This window comes from Schistocerca cancellata, chromosome 1, assembly GCF_023864275.1.
Source record: "Schistocerca cancellata isolate TAMUIC-IGC-003103 chromosome 1, iqSchCanc2.1, whole genome shotgun sequence".
NCBI classification, from domain to species: domain Eukaryota; kingdom Metazoa; phylum Arthropoda; class Insecta; order Orthoptera; family Acrididae; genus Schistocerca; species Schistocerca cancellata.
The window spans coordinates 628,089,841-628,113,725 of record NC_064626.1 but is presented as its reverse complement, the minus strand read 5'-3'; the positions used below and the strand labels follow the sequence as shown (position 1 = coordinate 628,113,725).

The following is a 23,885-nucleotide window of genomic DNA, read 5'->3' as shown; positions in this document are numbered from 1 at the left end:
CCATGACTACTAAATTTTTGTCTCCCTTCACAATTTAAATAATTTCTTTTATTTCCTCATACATTTCTTCAATTTCTTCGTCATCTGCAGAGCTAGTTGGCATATAAACTTGTACTACTGTAGTAGGCATGGGCTTCGTATCTATCTTGGCCACAATAATGAATTCACTATGCTGTTTGTAGTAGCTTACCCACATTCCTATTTTCCTATTCATTATTAAACCTACTCCTGCATTACCTCTATTTGATTTTGTGTTTATAACCCTGTAGTCACCTGACCAGAAGTCTTGTTCCTCCTTCCACCGAACTTCACTAATTCCCACTATATCTAACTTTAACCTATCCATTTTCCTTTTCAAATTTTCTAACCTACCTGCCCAATTAAGGGATCTGACATTTCACACTCCGATCCGTAGAATGCCAGTTTTCTTTCTCCTGATAACGACATCCTCATGAGTAGTCCCCGGCCGGAGATCTGAATGGGGGACTATTTTACCTCCAGAATATTTTACCCAAGAGGACGCTATCATCATTTAACCATACAGTAAAGCTGCATGCCCTAGGGAAAAAATTACGGCCGTAGTTTCCCCTTGCCTTCAGCCGTTCGCAGTACCAGCACAGCAAGGCCGTTTTGGTTAGTGTTACAAGGCCAGGTCAGTCAATCATCCAGACTGTTGGCCTTGCAACTACTGAAAAGGTTGCTGCCCCTCTTCAGGAACCACACGTTTGTCTGACCTCTCAACAGATACCCCTCCGTTGTGGTTGCACCTACGGCATGGCTATCTGCATCGTTGAGGCACGCAAGCCTCCCCACCAACGGCAAGGTCCATGGTTCATGGGGGGGGCGGGGAGGAAAATGTAAGTACTGACCAACAATACAAGACAGAGACAGTACTTACATGTCACTTATAAAATAAATAACAGGACAGAAGGGCTTTAGTCACAATTTTTTTTTTTTAAATAGTGGCTCGCCTACATGCATTCTTTTTCAAAAAATTGTGACTAAGGCCCTTCTGGCCTTATTTTATAAGTGACATGTAAGTACTGTCTCTGTCTTGTAATGTTAGTCAGTCTTACACTTTCATATAAAAAAATTCTTTTCCCATAAACAAGTAATTATGTTACAGACCACTTTAAATGTTTAAATTCTTGTTGAAATCTGGTTAATAACACTAAAAATTGTGACCAAGGGCTCATCTGTTTCAATTTTAAATAACAATTATTATTATTATTATTATTATTATTATTATATAATTAAAAACCTTTTCTCATTAGCCAGTCCAACAAATTACTGAATTATCCATACCTGTTCAAGATTTCAATAGTCCTGTTAGTATTATTTATTTACTAATATCAGAATATGGAGGATGGAGGAAAGTATGGGCATACCACCTTCAACAGGGCCATGCCTAATGAAGCATTGTGATGTTCCCACCAGTCTTTGGATAGATAACAGCTTTACCTTTATGAAAGTAGGCCTACAACAGTTATAAAATTTAAAAAAATCAACAGAAGAACAATATGGAGACTCTGATCACAGATCTACATCCACTGATCTAAACTAGTTGAGTGCTGAATGCAAACCTTCATATTACAAATTAACAAGTGGTAATGCTCATTATAAACAACCCTCTATTCTTATGACTAGAGACTGGATTATATGCATTTGCACATTTTGCTCCTTTTCACCGTTTATTGCATATTTTAACTAAAAACTAGTGATGATGCATATTTTCACTTTATGTTTACAATATTTGAAAAATTTAGATGGGTGGTCTGTAGCTCGAACTAGTTTTGATGTCTCACAGATTGACCACAACCTAGAGCTGCATGCAATTGCTAACTGAGAGGCCACTGACAAGCGAAACCATTACAGAAGAGAAACAGAGAAACAGTAACATGTTCCTGCACCCGTACCCCTGGTTAATCCCCTCTGCTGTCATACTGCACGTGTCGGCAACAATTAAAATACGCAAGCTTTTAGTCACGCGTACATTGTTTCAGTTTAGCTTCCTATTTACTTGTACACAGTTGAACGTGTTTATGATGTGTAGTGTGTAACATGTTGAACACCATGACACCCGAAAAAAGAAACATCATTTCATGGATAGCTGACCACCCTGGAACATTTACATATGACGGAATTGTTTTATATTGTCGGGTTTGCGAGAAAAATGTCTCGTGCGAAGAAAGTTTCAAATAGACCAGCATGACAAGATAAGTCTTCATATTGTAGGGATGCAGAAGAAAAGACCACAACAGTAACTTCTGACAACAGCAGGGTGCAGTAGCAGTGACTTGTCCAAAGGTAACCAAAAAGTCGGTTGCAAGCAATATTCCTCTTCACAAACTTACAAACCATATTCTCAAAAGCTTCCTGCACAAATATTGCTTAAATCAAAATATGCCAGATGAATCAATACTGCAAAAAAATTACATACCAACAATTTATATAAATGTTCTGGAAGAAATACGCATTGAGCTCAAGGACAGCATATCTGGATTTCAGTTGACGAAACTTCAGGCACTTGTGGCTGTTACATTGCAAATTTAATTGTTGTTGCTTTAAAAGATGAGCCTTCTTCTTTCTATTTAGCGGCCTGCTAAGAACTAGAAAAATAAATCATTCTACAATCGCCAGATTTGTGACTGAGAGTATTAGAAAAATATTTCCAGAATCTTCTGCAGATGAAAGGGTGTTTGTGTTTATTTCAGATGCTACTCCCTATATGATCAATGCACGAAAAGTCCTCTGACTATTTTATCCCAGTTTGATTCATGTGACGTGCTTTCCTCATGAAGTACATCGTGTGGGGTACTGTCAAGTGGGGGGGGTGCCCCAGGTATCAGTGTTGGAGCCACTCCTGTTCCTTATTTATATAAATGATATGCCCTCTAATATTATGGGTAAATCTAAAATATTCCTGTTTGCTGATGACATTAGCGTGGTAGTAAAAGATGTTGTGTGCAACACTGGCTCGGTTTCAAATAGTGCAGTACATGACCTCAGTTCATTGCTTGTAGAAAATAAACTAATGCTAAATCACAGTAAGACTCAGTTTTTACAGTTTCTAACACACAATTCAACAAAACCTGACTTTTAATTTCACAGAATGGGCATATGAATAGTAAAACTGAACAGTTCAAATTTCTAGGTGTTCAGATAGATAGTAAGCTGTTGTGGAAAGCCCACGTTCAGGATCTTGTTTCAAGACTTAATACTGCCATTTTTACTATTCAAACGGTATCAGAAGTGAGCGATCATTCAACATGAAAATTAGTCTACTTGGCTTATTTTCATTCGCTATTATCGTATGGTATTATATTTTGAGGTAACTCTTTCCATTCTAAAAGGATATCTTTGGCTCAGAAACGGGCAGTTCGGGCAATAAGTGGTGTTACAGTACTGGCCATTAAAATTGCTACATGAAGAAGAAATGCAGATGATAAACGGGTATTCACTGGACAAATATATTACACTAGAACTGACATGTGATTACATTTTCACGCAATTTGGGTGCTTAGATCCTGAGAAATCAGTACCCAGAACAACCACCTCTGGCCGTAATAACAGCCTTGATCCTTGATACATCTGGGCATTGAGTCAAACAGAGCTTGGATGGCATGTACAGGTACAGCTGCCCATGCAGCTTCAACACGATACTACAGTTCATCAAGAGTAGTGACTGGCATATTGTGATGAGCCAGTTACTCAGCCACCATTGACCAGACATTTTCAATTGGTGAAAGATCTGGAGAATGTGCTGGCCAGGGCAGCAGTCGAACATTTTCTGTATCCAGAAAGGCCCGTACAGGACTTGCAACATGCGGTCGTGCATTATCCTGCTGAAATGTAGGGTTTCACAGGGATCGAATGAAGGGTAGAGCCACGGGTCATAACACATCTGAAATGTAACACCCACTGTTCAAAGTGCCATCAATGTGAACAAGAGGTGACCGAGACGTGTGACCCATGGCACCCCATACCATCACGCTGGGAAATGTGCGTTCACCGCAATGTCGCCAAACACGGATGCGACCATCATGATGCTGTAAACAGAACCTGGATTCATCTAAAAAAATGACGTTTTGCCATTCGTGCACCCAGGTTCGTCTTTGAGTACACCATCGCAGGCGCTCCTGTCTGTGATGCAGCGTCAAGGGTAACCGCAGCCATGGTCTACAAGCTGATGGTCCATGCTGCTGCAAAAGTTGTGGAACTGTTCGTGCAGACGGTTGTTGTCTTGGAAACATCTCCATCTGTTGACACGGGGATCGAGACGTGGTTGCACGATCCGTTACAGCCATGAGGATAAGATGCCTGTCATCTCGACTGCTAGTGATATGAGGCTGTTGGGATCCAGCACGGCATTCCGTATTACCCTCCTGAACCCACTGATTCCATATTCTGCTAACAGTCATTGGATCTTGACCAATGTGAGCAGCAATGTCATGATACAATAAACCACAATCACGATAGTCTACAATCTGACCTTTTTCAAAGTCAGAAACGTGATGGTACACATTTCTCCTCCTTACACGAGGCATCACAACAACATTTCACCAGGCAATGCCGGTCAACTGCTATTTGTGTATGAGAAATTGGTTGGAAACTTTCCTCATGTCAGCATGTTGTAGGTGTCACCACCAGTGCCAACCTTGTATGAATGTTCTGAAAAGCTAATCATTTGCATATCACAGCATCTTCTTCCTGTCAGTTAAATTTCACCTCTGTAGCATGTCATCTTTGTGGTGTAGCAATTTTAATGGCCTCTGTTCACGAGTCTCGGTATTTTGACATTGGCCTCTCAATACGTATATTCCTTATTGTCGTTTCTTGTTACCAATATTAGTTTATTCCCAAGAATAAGCAGCTTTCACTCAGTTAATACTCGACAGAAATCAAAACTGCATTTGGATCGGACTTCCTTAACTCTTGTGCAAAAAGGTGTGCAGTATACTATAATCCACACACTTTCAAATCAAAACTGATGAGCTTCTTCATGAGTCACTCCTTCTATTCTGTTGAGGAGTTCCTTGAAAAATTAAGCTGATTCTTATTGTATTGCTGATAGCGTTTACTTAAACTTATGGACTGAATTTTTTAAGGTTCATGAACATATATTTTTATCTGTATTACATTTATGTTGTAATTTCATGTACTAACACGTTCCATGACCTTGGAGATTTGCTCCTCAATTTGGTCCTACGGGACTTGATGCATAAATAAAATAAAATAAAGCATGTTCCACGTTTGTGAATGTAAATAAACTGATTTCATCCACAAAGAAAGTGTTTCTAAAGGTTCCTGCTTGCATCAAGACCTACAAAGAAAAATTACCAAATGTGCCTTTACCTCCTGAGCCACTAGTAACTCGTTGGGGTATGTCGGTGGAAGCTCTGTTGTTTTACAATGAACATTTTGAGGACATTAGAGGGGTAGTAAACGACTTCAATAGTGCAGAGGCTTTGGAAGTTTGTCAGTGCAAGGAAGCTTATAATGATTCCGGTATTAAAAAAGACATTGCTCTGATAGCACTCGTTTTTCCCATATATCTGCAAGTATTAAGAAGCATGAAACTCGAGGTTTGGTGCTGAATGGATCTGTTCAGTTAATGAATAAAGTTATTCTAGTGAATGCCTAATTGCCAGAGGTATTCTCAAGAAACCTTAAAGAAAAGTTGAAAACATTTTTAAAAATAACCCAGGCTTTGGCCGCTTGTGCCAAATTGATAGATTTGTGGTGGCCCACCACACAGCCATGTGAATGTTAGAACTACTATTGTGGCCGACACAGCATTCACAGCATGCGCATGCTGATTTACCATTAGGGAAAAGCCCGGCAATGGCGTGGCACGCGTGAAGCATGTGGGTCGAGCAATCGCGAACTCCCCACACGTACACATGCAGAAGCCGGCCCGTCTGTTTATGCAGCCGCTTCCGCCTCACCCACGAAAAATGCTGCACTCCATGGATAGTGCTGGGAGCTGGCCGTACCGAGACTTGCCCACGAGCACATGGCTACAGGACTTCTTGTGAAGTGTACACACTCTGGACTGTGCACAGCTCTGCCTCAAGCTGTCAACCGTGGTCACACAGTCGGCGATGGACTATATCAGGCTTGATTGTATGCATCTCAATCATTGTAATAAATGTGTTTGCCTCACACCGGTGTTTCATTTGTATTTAGTCACCTTGGCCTCCTCTGAGCAGTGTGCGGGGGCGTGACTATAGGGTTGGCTCATCACACAAGTAATTGTAAGGGGAATTATGAGCAATTCCGCTACACTGGTGACCCCGACGTGATCCGAAGGCCAACGCATGGTGACACACTTTTCTTTCTTACCATTTTCCATGCCACAAACTGCTTATCTACACTTATGAGCTCGTGCAATGATGATATCTTTTTGTGAACCACAGTTGTGCGTGAATAAGAACTAACCAGTGATTTTTCTGTTAAAATTTTGTGTGAATTTGTCTAGTATTGTGTAACATGGCAACCACAGAGGAGCTGGAAAGGACAGTCCAGGACCTGCTAAGGCGCAGCCAGGCTCTGGAGGCTGAGCTATGGGCATGAACAGCCCACAAGGAGCTGGCCCTTGAAAATTCACGCGAGCACATTACTGTCGAACTAGCAAACCCTACTACAAGCATGGGACGCATGTTAATTAGGCTACCACCATTATGGTCACATGATCCATTCCTGTGGTTTAGCCACGTGGAGGCAGTGTTCTATAGCTACAACGTGACGTGCGAGCTCATGAAATTTGGCCATGTTGTAAGCCAGCTCAACCAGAATGACACTGTTGAAGTGTGAGGCATTATCACCATCCCACCAACACAGTCCTCATATAACCAGCTGAAGGACGGACTAATCTGCTGTATTTCAACATTGCAGAAGCAACGGAAGCATCAGCTGTTGCAACATCAAGAATGCAGTGACAAGAGGCCCTCGCAGTTGCTGTGCCATCTCTTGCGCCTGGAGCAGCCCAATATGGTCCCGGATTCACTATTACATGCTATCTGGGTGCGCAGCCTGCCAACATATGTACAAGCAGTGGTTGCGGCCCAGCCCGAGATGGAGTTGGACGGCGTAGCAGACCTGGCCGACAGAGTCCTCGATGCGCTCACAATGGCGCCAGACACTGCCGCCTCTACAGCCAGTGCCACCATAGAACTGGCACCAATGCTCGGCCCATGTCGAAATGCTGTCCCCAGCCACACCGCAGCGCTTGCCAAACTCCACACTGAAGTTCGCGACTTGGCTGCTCAGGTAGCATAACTAACCATGCAGGTTGAGTGCTTGGTGTATTCGCCGCCAGAGCACAGTAGTTACTGCAGCAACAGACGTTCTGTATTCGGATGACACTACCCGAACCACAGTAGCTGGCCTGGCGGTATATCACTGATGTCCAAGCCGATGCCTGATGGCTATTGCTGGTACCAACCCACTTTGGCAATGATGCAAAAAACTGTGGGCCACTGTGCTTGCACCCAAATGCCAATTGCAGCCGGAATTAGATGCATCCAGCTGTGGTGCCGTATCAAGGCATCTCTACATAGCAGAGTGGGATGACAGTGTCAGCTACCTAGTAGACACAGGCTCCGACCTGTCTATGTACCCATGATCTCTGCTCAGGGACAAAAGATTAGCTGAGGAACTGTCACTGGCTGCAGCTAACAATTCCGCAATTAAAACGTATGGCACGCACTACCAAGAATTGAACCTTGGGCTGCATCACATGTGGACATTTACTGTGGTGGACGTCAACAAGCCAATCCTGGGCACGGACTTTCTGGTGCACTTCAATTTGCTATCCGACACAGCGAATGCCCAGTTGATCGACTCTATGACCACGCTGAAGATATCAGGACAGCGGCGAACATGCTGCCTTCCTCAACGTGAAATCAATGCAGTTCTCCAGTCCCCACACCTACATACTAGACCAATTTCTGAAATTGACTCGACCTCCTGGCACACCAAAATAAGTCAAACATTCCACAGCATGCCACATATTAACCCAAACCGGTCCACCCACCTCAAACCGCCCACCTTGCCTTGCCCCCGAATGGCTCCCCATAGCTAAAGCCGAATTCAAGGCTATGCTGCCAGAAGGCATCATCCACCCGTCAAGCAGTCCCTGGTCTTCCGCCTTGCATCTCGCTTGAAAAAAGGACAATTTGTGCTGTCCATGCGGCCTCTACCATGTGCTAAACACGCAAACAGTGCCAGATCACTACCCGGTACCACACCTGCAGGACTTCAGTCATGCTCTGGCGGGGTCAGTACTGTACAGTAAGATCGACTGTGTGAAGGCATTCACATAGATCCCCACGGTGCCTGAGGACGTTCCAAAAACGTCAATAGGGACACCCTTTGGATTGTTTGAGATCTTCTTTATGACTTTCAGACTCCGAAATGCGCCCCAGACATGGCAGCGTTTCCTGGACAGTGTGCTACGAGGGCTACCATGGTGCTTTGCGTACCTTGATGACATCCTGATGTTTTTCAGGTCAGCTGAGCTCCACTGTCAACACCTGACAACTGTTTTCCAGTGTCTCAGCAAAGCCAGAATCATCATCAATTAAGCAAAGTGTGTGTTTGGAGTCGCTGAGATAGAATTCCTCAGACACCTCGTCAACCCCAGCAGCTGCAAACCACTTCCCGAAAAGGTACGAGCAATTGTGGAGACTCTTCATCCACAGACATACAAAGAATTACGTCTTTACCTGGGGGTGCTAAATTTTTCCCGATGTCACATACCGAACACTGCTGCCATCCCGGAACCTCAGACTGCAGCCCTACAAGGCCCAACAGCAAGAGGGAAGACTCCCTGGATGGACGCACTAGAAAAAAGTTTCAACAATTCGAAACGCCCTTGCAGCAACGACACTACTCGTGCACCCAGTGCACGACGCGGAGCTAGCCGTTGTAGAAGACGCCAGGAAGACAGCTATAGGTGCGGCATTATAACAACGTGCCAACAACAGCTGGCAGCCACTCGCCTTCTTCTCCAGGAAGTTCTTGGAATCGCAGCGCCTTTGGGGCACTCATGACTGTGAGCTACTAGCGATATTTGAGGCTGTGAAACACTTCCGCCCATCTGTTGAAGTTCATCCTTTTATTATATTTACGGACCATAAATCGATCACACACGTGTTCGTGAACAATCACAATAAGTGTTTATCATGCCAGTTTTGGCAGCTGGAGTACATCTCGCAGTTCTCCACAGACATCTGCCACATCTCTGGCATTCACAACATCATGGCTGACTGCCTATCTCGCACATGTGCCATCATCTCTCCCCCTGTCAAATTGAGGGCGTTGCCGATTTACAGAAGAGTGATGACGAACTAAATAGCCTCCGCCACAGTGCCTCCAGTGGTCTACAACTCTACCTGGTGCCTGGCACTGATCGCAAGATCTGTTGCAACACTACGACAGGCATGCAGTGGCCGTTTCTCCCTGAGGAATTCTGGTGCAGCACCTTTGACCGTGTCCACGGACTCTCGCACCCCAGTGTCAACAGCACTACATCACTCGTGGATGCACGTTTCATCTGGCCAGGGATGCAGAAAGACTGCCGTCAGTGGGCACGCGCCTGCATTGCACGTCAGCATGCCAAGGTCAGCAGACACACCCACATGCCCATCGGCGCATTCCCCGATGTGACAAGGCGCTTTGTGCACGTTCACGTGGACATTGTGGGTCCTCTTCCCTCGTCCCATGGCAAGCGCTATCTGCTGACCGTGGTAGACCGTTTTACATGCTGACCGGAAGTGATGCCAATTGCAGACATCACCGCTGAGACAGTTGCCACTGCCTTTGTCGAAACATGGAAACAGGATGCTGAAACTGCCTTAACTTGCTGTGACACGACTTGGACAGAGGCACTTCCCCTGGTACTGCTCAGCCTACAAGATACTCCCAAGGAGGAAATCAGCACTTTATCCTCTGACCTTGTATATGGGCATTCACTGGCTATTCCAGGGGACTTCGTGGAGGAAGCACCACTGCCGCACAACCATTCCGCCCCACCACTGATAGAATGTTTATGTGCTTACATGGCTGGCCTCCGACTGCATGCACCAAAATGGCATGGTACAGGCAAAGTGTTTGTGCACACCAACCTGCAATGTTGCAGCCACATCATGTGGCACACCGACGCCACACAGCCACCATTTCGGCCTGCTTACTGGGGTTGCACCGCATCATCGCCCATGGCGACAGAACCCGCTGGAGCTCAAGGTCAACAGGAAGCCAACAAAGGTCACCACTGATCATGTCAAACCAGCTTACATTTAACCCCACTCCCGACGCCACACATTTCTATGATGCCGCGGAAGATGCTTCCTGTACCGCCGGCCCGGCAGCGCCCACACCGCCGCCGACAACACACAGATGCCGCCAGCTGTCATCCTGCTGCCAGCTGTCACCGCGCCGCCATGTGCACCTCACTCCACCCCGTTCGGCCAGATGGTGCAGAGGCCAAAAGCACCCCCACCACAGCCCCCAGTGCGCGAAGTCATGCACTCTGGCTGGTGCATCCACTTCAAACACTGTGCTGGGTGACAATTGCGCCACGCCACCACACACCAAACAGGGGAGAACCCAGTGTGCCAGCCACCACCTGCTGGTGAGACCCTGTCTCCGGGAGGCTACCTCACCACTGAGCCATTACCAGTCAAGCCCTGGACTCTGTCGCCCTTGTCAGTAGTTGTGTATCCATCGGTGCTTCTGGGACCACATCCGCACTGTGTTGCCTGCACCACATCGGGCAACGAGGCAGGTTTCCCCCATGTCAGTCCCCATGATCAGAACCACATCCACAATGAGATGCCTCCACCACGCTGGGCGTCAAGGAAGTTCTACTCCCGCGCCGGTTACCCTAAACATTTCCCCGTCACGCTCCAGATGCCGCCCCCGTGCCACTGGATGCATCCATAGCAGTTCCGAGACTCACACACTAATCGCAACATCACAGAGCCATGTGCTTACGCCGGGCAATGCTTCAGACAGTTCGGAGCTAGGGCCGCCTGCTGCTTTTGTCATAGCCGCTGCATGGGGTACATGCTCCCCATGTGCCCAGCAGTACTGACTGCTGTCGCTGCCACTAACCGTCATGAGAGGACTTGCCACCATGAGCCAGCTAGCACTGCACATTGATGTCACCAGCCACTGCCCAATCGCTGCTCTACCAGACAGCAGCCATTGCACTACTGCTGACGCCACCACACAGTGTGCGAATTACGACAGGATGAAGCTGTAGAGTGATGGCTGTGCTGTCACACAGTTCCTGAGCTCTGCTCTCCAAGGGGGGATCTGTGTGGCAGCCAGCTGCACAGCCGTATGAATGCTAGAACTACTATCACAGCCAACACAGCATTCGCAGCACGCGCACCAATTTACTGTTAGCCGAAAGCCTGGAAATGGCACGGTGCTCACCGGACATGTGAAGACAATGCGAGAGAGAGTGTGAGCCAGGCATTGGGACATGCTGGACACATTGCATGAAGAGCTGTCCTGCCTAGCTGTGAAGCACGTGGGCGAGCGATCGCGGACTCCACACGTGGACACACACAGAAGCCAGCCCGTCCGTTTTTGCAGCTGCTTCCACCTCACCCGTGAAAAACACCGCACTACACAGTTAGTGCCAGAAGCCAGCTGTACCAAGACTTGCCCGTGAACACATGGCTATGTGACGTCTTGTGGAGTGTACACTCTCCGGATTGCGCACAGCTCCGCCTCAAGCCGTCAACCATGGTCACACAGTCAGTGATGGACTATATCAGGCTCAATTCTATGCATCTCAATCATTGTAATAAATGTGTTTGCCTCACACCGGCATTTCATTTGTATTCAGTCACCTTGGCCTCCTCTGAGCAGAGTGCGTGGGCACAACTATAGGGCTGCCTCATCACACAAAGAATCGCAAGTGCAATTACAAGCAATCCCGCTACAGTTTTATTAATAGGATGGGTGAACTTTTACCAGACACAATAGGTGCCAACATAGCACCCAAATTGAAATACTGCCCAGTTACCCCAGTTGACGTAGAACAGTCCTTCTCTGCACATAAAAATGTTTTGAGTAATTGAAGACACAATCTTACACTGAACATTTGGAACAGTACTTGGGTATTTATATTTACAATAGTAGAAAAATATAAAATAAATTGTAAATGATGCTTTGGTCCAATAGTATTAATTAAAAGTTAATACTGTTAAAAAAAATTCATAATTTTATGCTGTTTTTTATATAAAATTTTACAGAGTTTTTGTTCGTGCCCCTCTGCGTGCGATATATCTCGAAGTTGGTCCTTTACATATTGATTGTTTCGCTGCAACTCACTCGCATCGCATCTGCTTGTTACAATACACAGCAAAGAAGGAACAATTCTTGAAACACGGTATGCATCCCCATCTTGCAAATTTTTGGAAAATAATCCCAGAAAGACCCCCTTCCCAATCTCTACCAGTAAGTATTCAGGCAATGATATCAGTGTTCTAAATATACCTATTTTTCTCGTGGCCAGCACTTTTCCTCATAAGTGATTTGCACAGGTTTCACTTTGAGATATAATGTGCACAGTAACTACCATGTTTTTTTATTATTTGATCTTTCATATTTCAACATTTTTCATGCATTTTTAAGCATTTTTCTTGCATAAATGCATGTGTATTTTAAGGTTTTTATGATGCACATAATTCAGTCTCTACTTATAATGTATGTGGCTGTTGTTGTATGAGAATAAAGAGTACAGACATGCAGATATGAATTTAGGCATAGTACAGGAATGACAGATATTACTTACATACATATTTTTTTCACCTCCCTAAATGTTTTCTTTAATCATGGGACCTATAGAACACGATAAATGAACAGATTTTTGGGAAAATGAACAGTAAATGTATACTGCAAGTTGTAGAAGAATCAAGCTACAATATCTACGTCAGTCACTGAATTGTCAAAAGATTTACCATGTGGGATATGTTGCAAATTATTGGGAAGATGTTATTAGAAGCCAACATAGCACTGCGTCTACCATCAAAAACACTAATAGGTCTGTGATTGTTTGTAATCTGTATGAACAATGTTGTAAACGATGTTAGTAGTGAAAGACTCAGTTCCAAGTACCAGTCCGGCACATATGATTCACTCATCACATATAATGAGTGCAGTGCACACTCTGGATAGAGTAAGAGCATTGTGTCTTATCAAGAAAACTGTTATGAAGTGTATTGTGTTGGGTGTGTATAAGACGCTCAACAGTGCAATCATTAGTGTTGAACCCGATGAAATGTAGGAAACTTTCAAAACATTTGTTATTTATTACTCTCAGTGAGTTTTAACAGAACTTAACAGTCAGATGTAAACAAGGAAAACATTTTGGATATTATTCAGGTATGAAATCATTTATACAGCACAAGAAACAATTATAATGGCCACACATTTAGGAGAAACTTCAGTTTCTGTATAAGAGTTGCACCACCAATCACAGGTGCTGGACAATAAAACTCAGGCACTCCAATCATTGACTTCTGTTTCATCTAGTCGGCATGTTCCTCAGTTTGTGTTGCCTCTCATTTTGCCCTCCATTGCCCTCATGGTTTATCCATCTGCCTTTTCTACATATGATGAGTCCATTGAGGGATGGGACACATATGAGAATTGCTTGTAACAACACTTTCAAGCTTTTGCAATTAGTTATGCTATTTTATGTCATGCCTTGTACCTTGCACCAATATCACCAAGAATGTATCAAGTTCTACGTCTGCTCGCCCCTTAGCAGGATCCGTCTTCTTTAACATTTGACCAAATGTGTGAACTACTTTCAAAATACTACTGTAAATGCACTCATGTTACTGCATTCCAGATTGAGTTTTACCACTATAGGAAGCAAACACATCAGTCATATTGAGCATGGGTGGATGAACTCCATGGGTTAAGTTGTCATTGTCGTTTTGTGTCCACCGTGCATAAAGAGCTGTAAGGCGAGCAGATTCATTTGTTTAGCTTTGGATTGTGAGGTGCGAGAGCATGCCCTCCAGTGTGAAAATCCATCCCTCTCTGTGGTTTTCATCGTCGCACATCCATTCAAGGAGTCACAAGCCGCAGTTAACCAAATTGACTCATGGCACAAGGTATCAGGAATCCAACCCTCTCCTCCACACCAAGCATCAGATAGTTCACAGCAGGAAGACATGATTACAGCATCAAGGCAGCCGGCCTTGCGCCCAGCAGCAGCCGCACCGACACTGTAAACAGCCCTTATTGTTTCATTAGCCATGAGCATCCAGACTACTCAAAATGCTGAGCTACCTATCATAATTACAACAAAAAAGGTCACATTGCTTTTGTTTGTAATGCAAAAATTCAACACAATGATGCTGATCCGGATATGGATGTAAATATTGCATTGGCTATTTCTGTTATGCCAAACAAGCTTTTCAATGATGTTCTAGTTTTTCATTGAGTTCTGCACTTGCAAATAGGTACCGGAGCAGGGGTAACTTTGTCAAACTCACAAACTTATAAGGACTTGGGCTCCCCTCTGCTTCTTCCTGCAACACGAAAATTAGTAAATTATAGTAAACAGAGTATTCCACCAATTCTCTGACCCAATGACCTACAAGTCAGTAGTCCAGTCACTTTCATTTCTTATTGTAGATAATGCACACAGGGAGAATCATTTTGGATTAGATGCTATGCAGTTGTTTGGTTTTACCATTTTAGGTGAAGTGAATTTAGTGTCTGAACAAGTGCCATATACACAGTTAGATGCATTATGTAATGAGTTTTCCTCTTTGTTCTCTCCTGGTTGAGGTGTGCCAACAATTTTGAAGTGCACATTGCCATGAAACCTTCTGCTCAGCCTGATTTTTTCTGGGCCTGTCTGATTCCAGTGGCAATTAGGGAACAAATCAAATATCAATTAGATCACCTCACAAACTCCCGCATTATTCAACCTATTGCATCAAATCTACCCCCTTAGTTATAGTAAAGAAACTGTTGGACTGGTTATGCCTCTACAGGATTTTAAAGTTTATGTGAATGCACATCTATAGTGGATACAGACCAGATACCTTACCCAGACAAAGTGTTTGCTAATTTATCAAGTCGTCAACATTTCTAAAAAACTAACTTGTCAGATGGCTATTTACAACTTCCTTTAGATACAGAGTCACAACATACGTTAATTGTCAATACCCCTTTTGAACTGTACGAATACTTGTGGTTGCCTTTTGGAGTCACCAGCGCTTCATTATTTTTCGTTTTTTGGTACAACTTACACTTAAGCTGAGGCAAGTTGTGCAAACTATTTGAATGACATTGTAGTTTCTGGTGCCTCCACTGAGAAACATTTACAAAATCTCCATATGCTTTTTTTTTCCTGTCCTCCAAGTGTAATTTTGAAAAATGTCAATTTTTTTCAACCTTCTACCATTTATCTTGGGTTTGAAGTTTCTCATGAGGGTCTCAAACCCCTGCATCACCATGATTCTGCTATTGTGTCACTTCCATGGCCTATGTCAGTCAAAGAACTTCAGGTTTTTCTAGGCAAGTCGCCTACTACCTGCCGGGGGAGCGACAATTTTGTAGTTGTTACGTGTAAAGGGACTCAGTTTCACTAGTCAGCAGCTTGTGAAACTGCGTTTTCCACCCTTAAGACCCTGTTGCAGTCTGTGCCCTACTTAGTGGTGTACCAACCAGACCTCCACTTGTGCCTTGCAATGGACACTTTACAGTACGGGTTGGGGGCAGTACTGCCTCATAGGTATCCTGATGGTTCCAAGTAGCCTCTTGCTTGTGCCTCAAAAATGCCAACTCCCACTCAAACTAGGTACTCTCAGATAGAAATGGAAGCTTTTGCCATTGTATATGTTGTGCAGAAATTCCACATTTTCCTCTATGGTACCAATTCCATTCTGTCACCGATCACAAATCATTGGTTTCCTTATCAGTCCTTCTGCATCATTACGAGATAAAGCAGCACATTGCCTTCAACATTGGGCTCTTTTCCTTTCACGTAACAACTATGAGATTCATTTCTGCCCTACGAATCACCTCACAAATGCCGATGCTTTGTCCAGATGCAGGATTTGATCAAATTGCTTTGTTCCCACACTGATGTCACCACAGAGCAGACGGTTGTTGGTTTTCCTGTAACTAGCTGACGAATCATGAAGATCATTGCTTCAGATACCATTTTGTAGCACATCATAACATTCATGCAAAATAATTGGCTGGATTCACCAACTTCCTGTGCACCTGACCATCTCCATAATTATTACATCTTTGAACATTGATTCTTTGTTGTGGATGGTGTTCTGCTTTTAGACATGGATCAGGTGGCCCCTCAGGTAGTGATCACCTCAGTGCTTTGTTCAGAGGTTCTTCATTTATTATATGCAGATCATTGGGATGTATCACGCATAAAAGCTTTGGACCATCGACATGTCTCAGATGGTGATGTTATGCACCTCGTAACCTCCTCCTCACAGTGTGCAATGCACAAAGCAGCTCCCTAGGCATAATTGTCTCCTTGGCCAATGTCATCACATGCATGGGACCATATACATGTGGATTTCTCTGGCTCTTTTCTCAAGGCTTATTGGCTGTTGGTTGTTGATGCATATTCTCATTTCCTATATGTCGTTCATTGTGTTTCCACATCCAAAACTACCACCATCACAGCCATGTCCAAAATTTTTCACTGGAAGGCTTGCCCACAAAGTTAGTGACCAATAATGGTCCACAATTTTCATCACAAGAGTGCAGCATTTTCCGATTTCCGTTATATGTGTCACATCCTTGCCCTGCCATTCCACCCACATTCTAACTTGGAGGTTAACATTTGAACATTAACGCCTACTGTTAATGCTCAAAACAGATGAAAAAGTATGTTTCCAACTCTTCATCCAACATTACTTTAGATAGGTTTCCCTCCTCGTAAGGTTTAATGCCGTTTAGCAAGAAGAGCCCAACAGAGCTAGTCCATGGGCTCCAGCCAAGGACACTGCTACACCTTCTGCATCCTCCACCTGGACATAAACTCATGCAGATGCCATGCCTCTTCCAGCTGGGTGTGGCTGTCTGGGCATATGGTTTAAACATAGCTCTAAATGGATTCGGCTGTCATTGCCTGATGCCAGGGATGGCATCTCTGTGACATCCACATGGAGGATGGCCTGTGCCTGAGGCACCATGATGAGCTGCACCTTCATGGAAAGCCGGGTGCCCACTAATGTCACATCATCACCTCTGAGCTCGTCCACATTGGTTGTCACATCATCACATCACCTGCTGCTGCCATTTCTCCACTCCCACGTTGGCAAGGGCAGTGGTCCTCGGTGGTCAAACCAGCAGTTCCTCTATTGCTTCTGACACCATTGTCAGGGATTCCATTGCTCTCTCCTGAGCAACCAAAGATAGCACTATCATCAGCACTACACGCACCATCACCAGAGCCTGAGGTCGACATGGAAACAGCACAGGCATCACCTGTGTTGTCATATGGTTGGATATGGGAAGGTGGATGCAGAATGTGTTCATGCCCAAAGCACTTCAGGCCCTAAACTCCCATTGCAGCTCGTCACCTTAGCCAGGGTCCAGCAGGCAAGCAGGACAGCATGGACCAGGAATCAGTGATCTCCCTTAGAGAGGAAGAATGCAGTGATGCGTGCACATACTTTCAAAAGGCTGCACGTACCAGTACTACATCCATCTGCAGAGGGCATGTCAGACTTCTGTGTGCATCAGAGCCCACCATGGGAATCTGTATTTAAGGATAGCAAAGCTCCGCTCCACTACACTCTATGTGTATTGCTACAGTTCTTTGTGTACATAACTGGTTCTTGCTGACTGTTACTTAAGTACTGTGTTCAAGTTGTTAATGCTACCACGGAATAAAGTTGTTCAGTCAACTGGTTGTGTTGTACTTACATCTAACTACAATAAGCTACAATAGAAGGAAATTTCTCAGAGGAGTCTGTGAATGTATGACACAACAATGAATTGGAGGCAACACTAGAAAGCTTTACAATGAAACTGAAGACTACAAACAAATGAAAGGTATTAACAGCACTGAAGAGATGAGTGAAACAGGTACTAGTGTCACTGATGTTGAGAAACACCTGAAATCATTAAAACTGAACAAAGCTCCAGGCCCCAACAGAACACCAATCAGATTCCATACTGAATATGCAGCTGAGTTATTCCCTCTTTTAGCTACAATGTACCATAGCTCCCTTGAACAAAAACCAAGCCCAGTAGGTGGAAGAAAGCACAGTTCACATCTGTCTAGAGAAGGATAGCAGTACTGATCCACATAACTACTGTTCAGTATCCTTGACACTGATTCACTGTAGAATCTTATAACACATTCTGAGCTTAAATGTAATGAGATATCTTGAACAGAGTGACGTACCCAATGCCTAACACCATAGATTCTGAAAGCATAATTCATTTGAAACCCAACTCACACTTTGCTCACATGACGTACTGAAAGCCTTGGGTCAAGGTAGATGCAGTATTCCTCAATTACAGAAAAACATTTGACTCAGTACTACATCTACACTTATGAAAAGTATTATCATATGTGGTACAGAGAAAGATTTGTAACTGGATCGAGGATTTCTTGGTAGAGAGAACGCATGTTATTTTGGACGAAGAGTCATCGACAGATGCAGAATTAACTTTGGGTTTTCCCCAGGGAAGTTTGTTGAAACCACTGCTGTCCATGCTGTGTATTAATGACCTAGTGGACAATATTAATAGTAACCTCAGACTTTTTGCAGAAGTGGAAGTTGTATGTAATAAAGCACTGTCTGAAAGAAGCTGCAGAAATCTTCAGTAGGATCTTGATCAGATTTAAGTGATGCAAAGATTTCTTTAAATGTTGAGAATTGGAAAATTGTGCACTTCACAAAATGAAAAAAAAAGTATCCTATGACTATAATACCAAGGAGTCACAATTGCAATCAGTCAACTCATACAAATGTCTGCGTGCAACAGTTTGTATGGATACGAAATGTAATGATCATACAGTCTCAGTCATAGGTAAAGTAAGTGGCAGATTGCAGTTTACTGGAAGAGAAATGCAATCAGTCTTCAGAGGAGATGGCATATAAAACACTCATGTGATCCATCTTAGAATACTGCTGATGTATGTGGGATGCATACCAGGTAGGGCTAACAGGTGAATTTGAATGGATACCAAGAAAGACTTGCCCACATATCTGAATGAACATTGTCCTTGGTGGATGGGATATGTGGAATGAATGATGGATGGATGGATGGATGGATGGATAGATGTTCTCTCTGACTCTTAAATAAATCAGCTCTGATTCTACACCAGCTATTGGTATTTATAGGAAACAAATTCATGTTCATGCACAGAGTTACCTGTTTTATGACTCCTAGAACTCATGAGTTGACATCTTTTCAAAATAATAATTTATGCAATATAAAACACATTTTCAACAATGATAAGAAATATTCAGTCAATGTTCTATACTAACAGAAATCTACACTGTGTACCCGTCCACCAATGCGGTCCTCTGCTTCCAGAACCACAAAATCATTCATTCCTCGCTCTAGGAGACGACAAGCTGCAGCAATTCCTGCGGCTCCCGCACCAATGATTACTGCCTTTGTGGATATCATCTTGACAGAATGTTTGACCAGCAGTTGACAGGAAGTAAAGAATAAAGAGAAACCACTTCTCCTGTAAAAGTACAAGAACTATCAGTAGAATAAAATTTTATGTACTACTAAGATTTTTCTTGATAAATATCTGTAACAAGTTAATAATATAGTGTTACTGTGGATTCAGTTCTTCCATCACATTCAAGTTGTTCTAATTCTCCCATTTATGGATAAGAGAGTACTGTCTATGCCTCATAAGACAAAAAGAAAAAGTAGTGTTGGGAACAAATTGTTAATGTAATACGAGTAATAAATGAATTCTGGCAGGCTACATTATGACAAATACAGCATGCGGCAGCATTCATAGTGGGATATTCAAAACACACCATCAGGCAGTAGCTGTAATTTATTTATTACCTCTTATGTCAATTAATACCTACAGGTATGCCATTTACTAATGTGTAAGTCATTGTCCACTACGTGAGTTACTTTTTGAATATGACTCCTGTCAAATGATGCCCCCTCTGCACAACACGTTCATCTAGGTGGCATTAGAAGATTTCCATAACTCGGCATAACGTATTCCCTGGGACACTGCCAACAGCAATTCTGATGTGATCCTCCAACTCAGGAATGGTGGCACAATGTGTTTGGAACACTTCTTGCTTCAGGTAGCCTCAAAGGAAAAAGTCTGCACATGAAAGGTCAGGTGAGCAAGGCGGCCAGGAAATGTTACCAAAACAGGAAATTACTCTACTGGGAAATGTCTGTCGCAAGAAATCTATACAAATTCTGGTTGTATGCGAGGACACTCCATCTTGTTGAAACCATAATTGTTCCACATCCACACTGACCATACCTAATTGGGGAAGAATGAGGTCTTGCAGCATCTTTAGGTAGCATTCACTGGTGACAGTTACAGCCACACTGTTGTCATCCTCAAAGAAGTAAGGGCCAATAATCCCAAAGGAGGAAACTCCACACCACACTGTGACACAAGAACTATGCAAGGGCTTGATGTGCAGTTCATGTGGGTTTATATCACTCCAATAACACATATTCTGTTTATTCACTGACCCACATAACTTGAAATGAGCTTCATCTGACATCAGGATGGTGTGCAACATTTGTGGATTTTGGTGAAGGAGATCACACATGGTTAAGCAGAATGTTTCGCATGAAACCCAATCGCAAGGCCTAATTTCCTGAACAATCTGCAGCTTATATGGAAATCTTTGTGCAATATTCTCCTGGTTGAGCAATCGGACATATGCACAGTTTGCACATGACGACGAGCAGATCTTTTTGGGTTACGCAATAGTGCAGCACGAACATTTTCCACGGCTTCTGGTGTCCACACAGTTCTTGCACTTCTTCCCAGTTTGCCATTGCAAACAGAATCTGTTGTTTGAAATTCATGTACCCACCTCACAATGGTCCATCCATCTGGAACTTTCCCATGATGTCCCAAGTTGAAATGTTACCGAAATAGATGCTGGGTAGCAATAACAGAGTCGATGTTCTTGAAATAACTTTCAACAGCAAAGGCACGATGCTGTTCACTCCACTGCTCCATATCACTGTCACACTCAAAATAGCAGCTCATTAGTACACGAATGTGGCACAAATTGGTGCGCATTCCTGCAGTAAGTCATTGCACTACGCAAGTCAAATTACACTATGAATACTGCCACACCTTGTAATTCTATCCATGATATGAAAACAGAAGCAATGCACTTAAATTAATGTATCTGATTTCAGTGTATTTGAGAAAACAAAGAATGATTAGAATAGTTGCATTTAAAAATCAGAGTAAACTAGCAAGAAACCTTCCAAGCTTATATTTTTGATTAAATTCCTCACAGCCATTGATGTTTTATGTTTAAGAGTCCACCAACAAAGCTCTGGTCCAGTGGAACAAGGATGGCAGTAATAAACAGCTGTGGCCTTACTAAAAGAACCTCTCAGTATATATTCAAAGTCTAAATGAGGAAGATTTGACGGAAATTAAAGGCCATCTCAGCCAATTATAAACACATTTTCTTAAATCATGTATCACCTGACCTTCACACATTGCAATTTATGCCAGTGATAGGATGGTATAACAGGATTTAATTTCTCTGTACTGCTCAGAAAATACTGTACCTCAAAGAAAGCGCAAAAAGTGACCAAATGAAACACACAGATAGCCAAGTATATAGTCAACCTGTTGTTACATCTGAAAGCCTCCCTAATAAAGAGTGGCTATAGAAATGAATGATGAAACATTTGGGGAACCACCATTTACAGTACTGAGGAATCATGATGTAGGGGTAAGGGTGCTAATGGGATGATGGGGCAGAGTGGGGGGAGGGAGGGGGAGGGAGAGGACAGAGAGAAGAAGATGAGAAGATGGAGAGAGAGAGAAGGGGAAGGTGGAGAGGGATACAGAGAAGGGGAGGAAAAAAGACAGAGAGAGGGGGGAATGGACAATGAGAGGGAAGGGAAGAGGAGATTGGCATATAGAGGGAGGAGGAGGAGGAGATGGACAAAGAGAAAAGGAGGAGGAGATGGACAGAGAGAGGGGAGGAGGGGATGGGCAAAAAGAAGGGGAGGAAGAGGTGGACAAAGAGAGGAAGGAGGAGACAATAGGGAAACAGAAAACTGCAATAAATAAATACCCAAGCAACATTGAGTTTCTTAGCTAGTCTAGTATCAAGCTAAGTACTGTGAATGAGGACTTTTCAAGCCACTTTTGCTGTAGCCCTTTGTTGGGAATCTTACTGGATTTATACATTCACAGGTGCATCTTCAGCTGATGCACTGTTAATAAAATGCAACTTTTTTTTTTGTTTACAATTTTATAGTACAAAACCACCAATTACCAGTCCTTAGCAGTGGCATAACAGGCACCTTCCATTTTCACATTTGCTCAGTGCTGAACGGTTCTTAGATACATTAGTACTTTTCTTAGGTTGTTGTTATTTACTTCTGTAGAACCCGCAGATGTTACATGCTTTAGACATAAATTTCAAAGGCTGGAATTATATTTTACACCACATATTATCATCCCATGTGCTCATTTTGACACCCACCTACAGGGACTATTGACAACGGCCTAAAATGGATCAACATTTTTGATCTGCAACTAAACTATGGGGATATCACAGCTCCTAGACTAATCATGTGAGTAAGGGTTTCTTTAAAAAAATTAATAATTTTTCAGTTAATGAATATTCAACATATATTTTTACAAAATTTTATAATTTTTTCCCCTTTCTATAAAATCCTGTTCTAAACAAACAACTTTTAATTAATAGCGCATTGCCTAAGAATGCACTTGTAACAAGGCAAAATCAGTCGTGTTCCCAATAAGGGATTACATTACATCTAAAGCAGCTTGAAGAGTCTTCATTCAGTGTGAATCCCATACATACACAGGAACTTTTTCAGTAAAAGATGGTCTGAAGATCGTTAAATATTAACAATGTACTTTTTTTAGCTATTGCTGTCTTACATACAAAGCAGTATGTAACAAATTTAAGTGTTTAGAAGACTTTTCTTGAAGTATTTGTCTGTAGTGTAGTCTTACATGAAAGTTAATTGTGGTTGACAAACATTACAGACAAAAAGAGAACCTTTTGGAATATGAATGTACTGAAGAATGCTGAATGATAAATTAATAGCTCAAATAACTAATCCACTTATTTATTCAGTAATTCATGGTGTTCTGTAGGGTACACCAAAAAGGAGAACCTTCAGGAATGTGAAATCAGTAAAGCTAAACAATAATGAAAAACAAGCCAATAATATACATTTACATCTTCAACTTTTGTAGTCCTGTCTTCCTCCAAAAACATTGCATTAAAACAAATGTTCAGTTCACAGTGCTGTGGAATGTGGGGAAAAAAAACGCAAATTGGCGTTCATAAGAAGAAGAATAACACCTAAAATGCAACAGGAGCGTAATATGTAAGAAATTGTCCACGCAACCTGCCACTGATGATGCCTTACAGGAAAATAAAGGCGAAATGCGTATGGCACTAAAATTGTGTTTTATTCAGTTTCTGTCAGACGGTCCATAAGAAAACATTATCAATATACCGTAATATATATTTAATATGTATATTGTATTAACAATAGACTATGACTACATTCAGAATGAGATTTTCACTCTGCGGTGGAGTGTGCGCTGATATGAAACTTCCTGGCAGATTAAAACTGTGTGCCGGACCAAGACTCAAACTCGGGACCTT

The 23,885-nt window shown here is 43.0% G+C and overlaps 1 protein-coding gene across 2 annotated transcripts in view; it reads right to left on the bottom strand.

The window, feature by feature from the left end:
- LOC126183199 (spermine oxidase) overlaps positions 1-23,885 on the bottom strand; it is a 158,400-nt gene that overhangs the window by 128,440 nt on the left and 6,075 nt on the right. For both annotated transcript variants that reach the window (XM_049924965.1, XM_049924974.1), the window contains exon 2: positions 19,524-19,729. In XM_049924965.1, the coding sequence (XP_049780922.1) occupies positions 19,524-19,729 (206 nt within the window). The remainder of the gene's footprint in view (positions 1-19,523; positions 19,730-23,885) is intronic.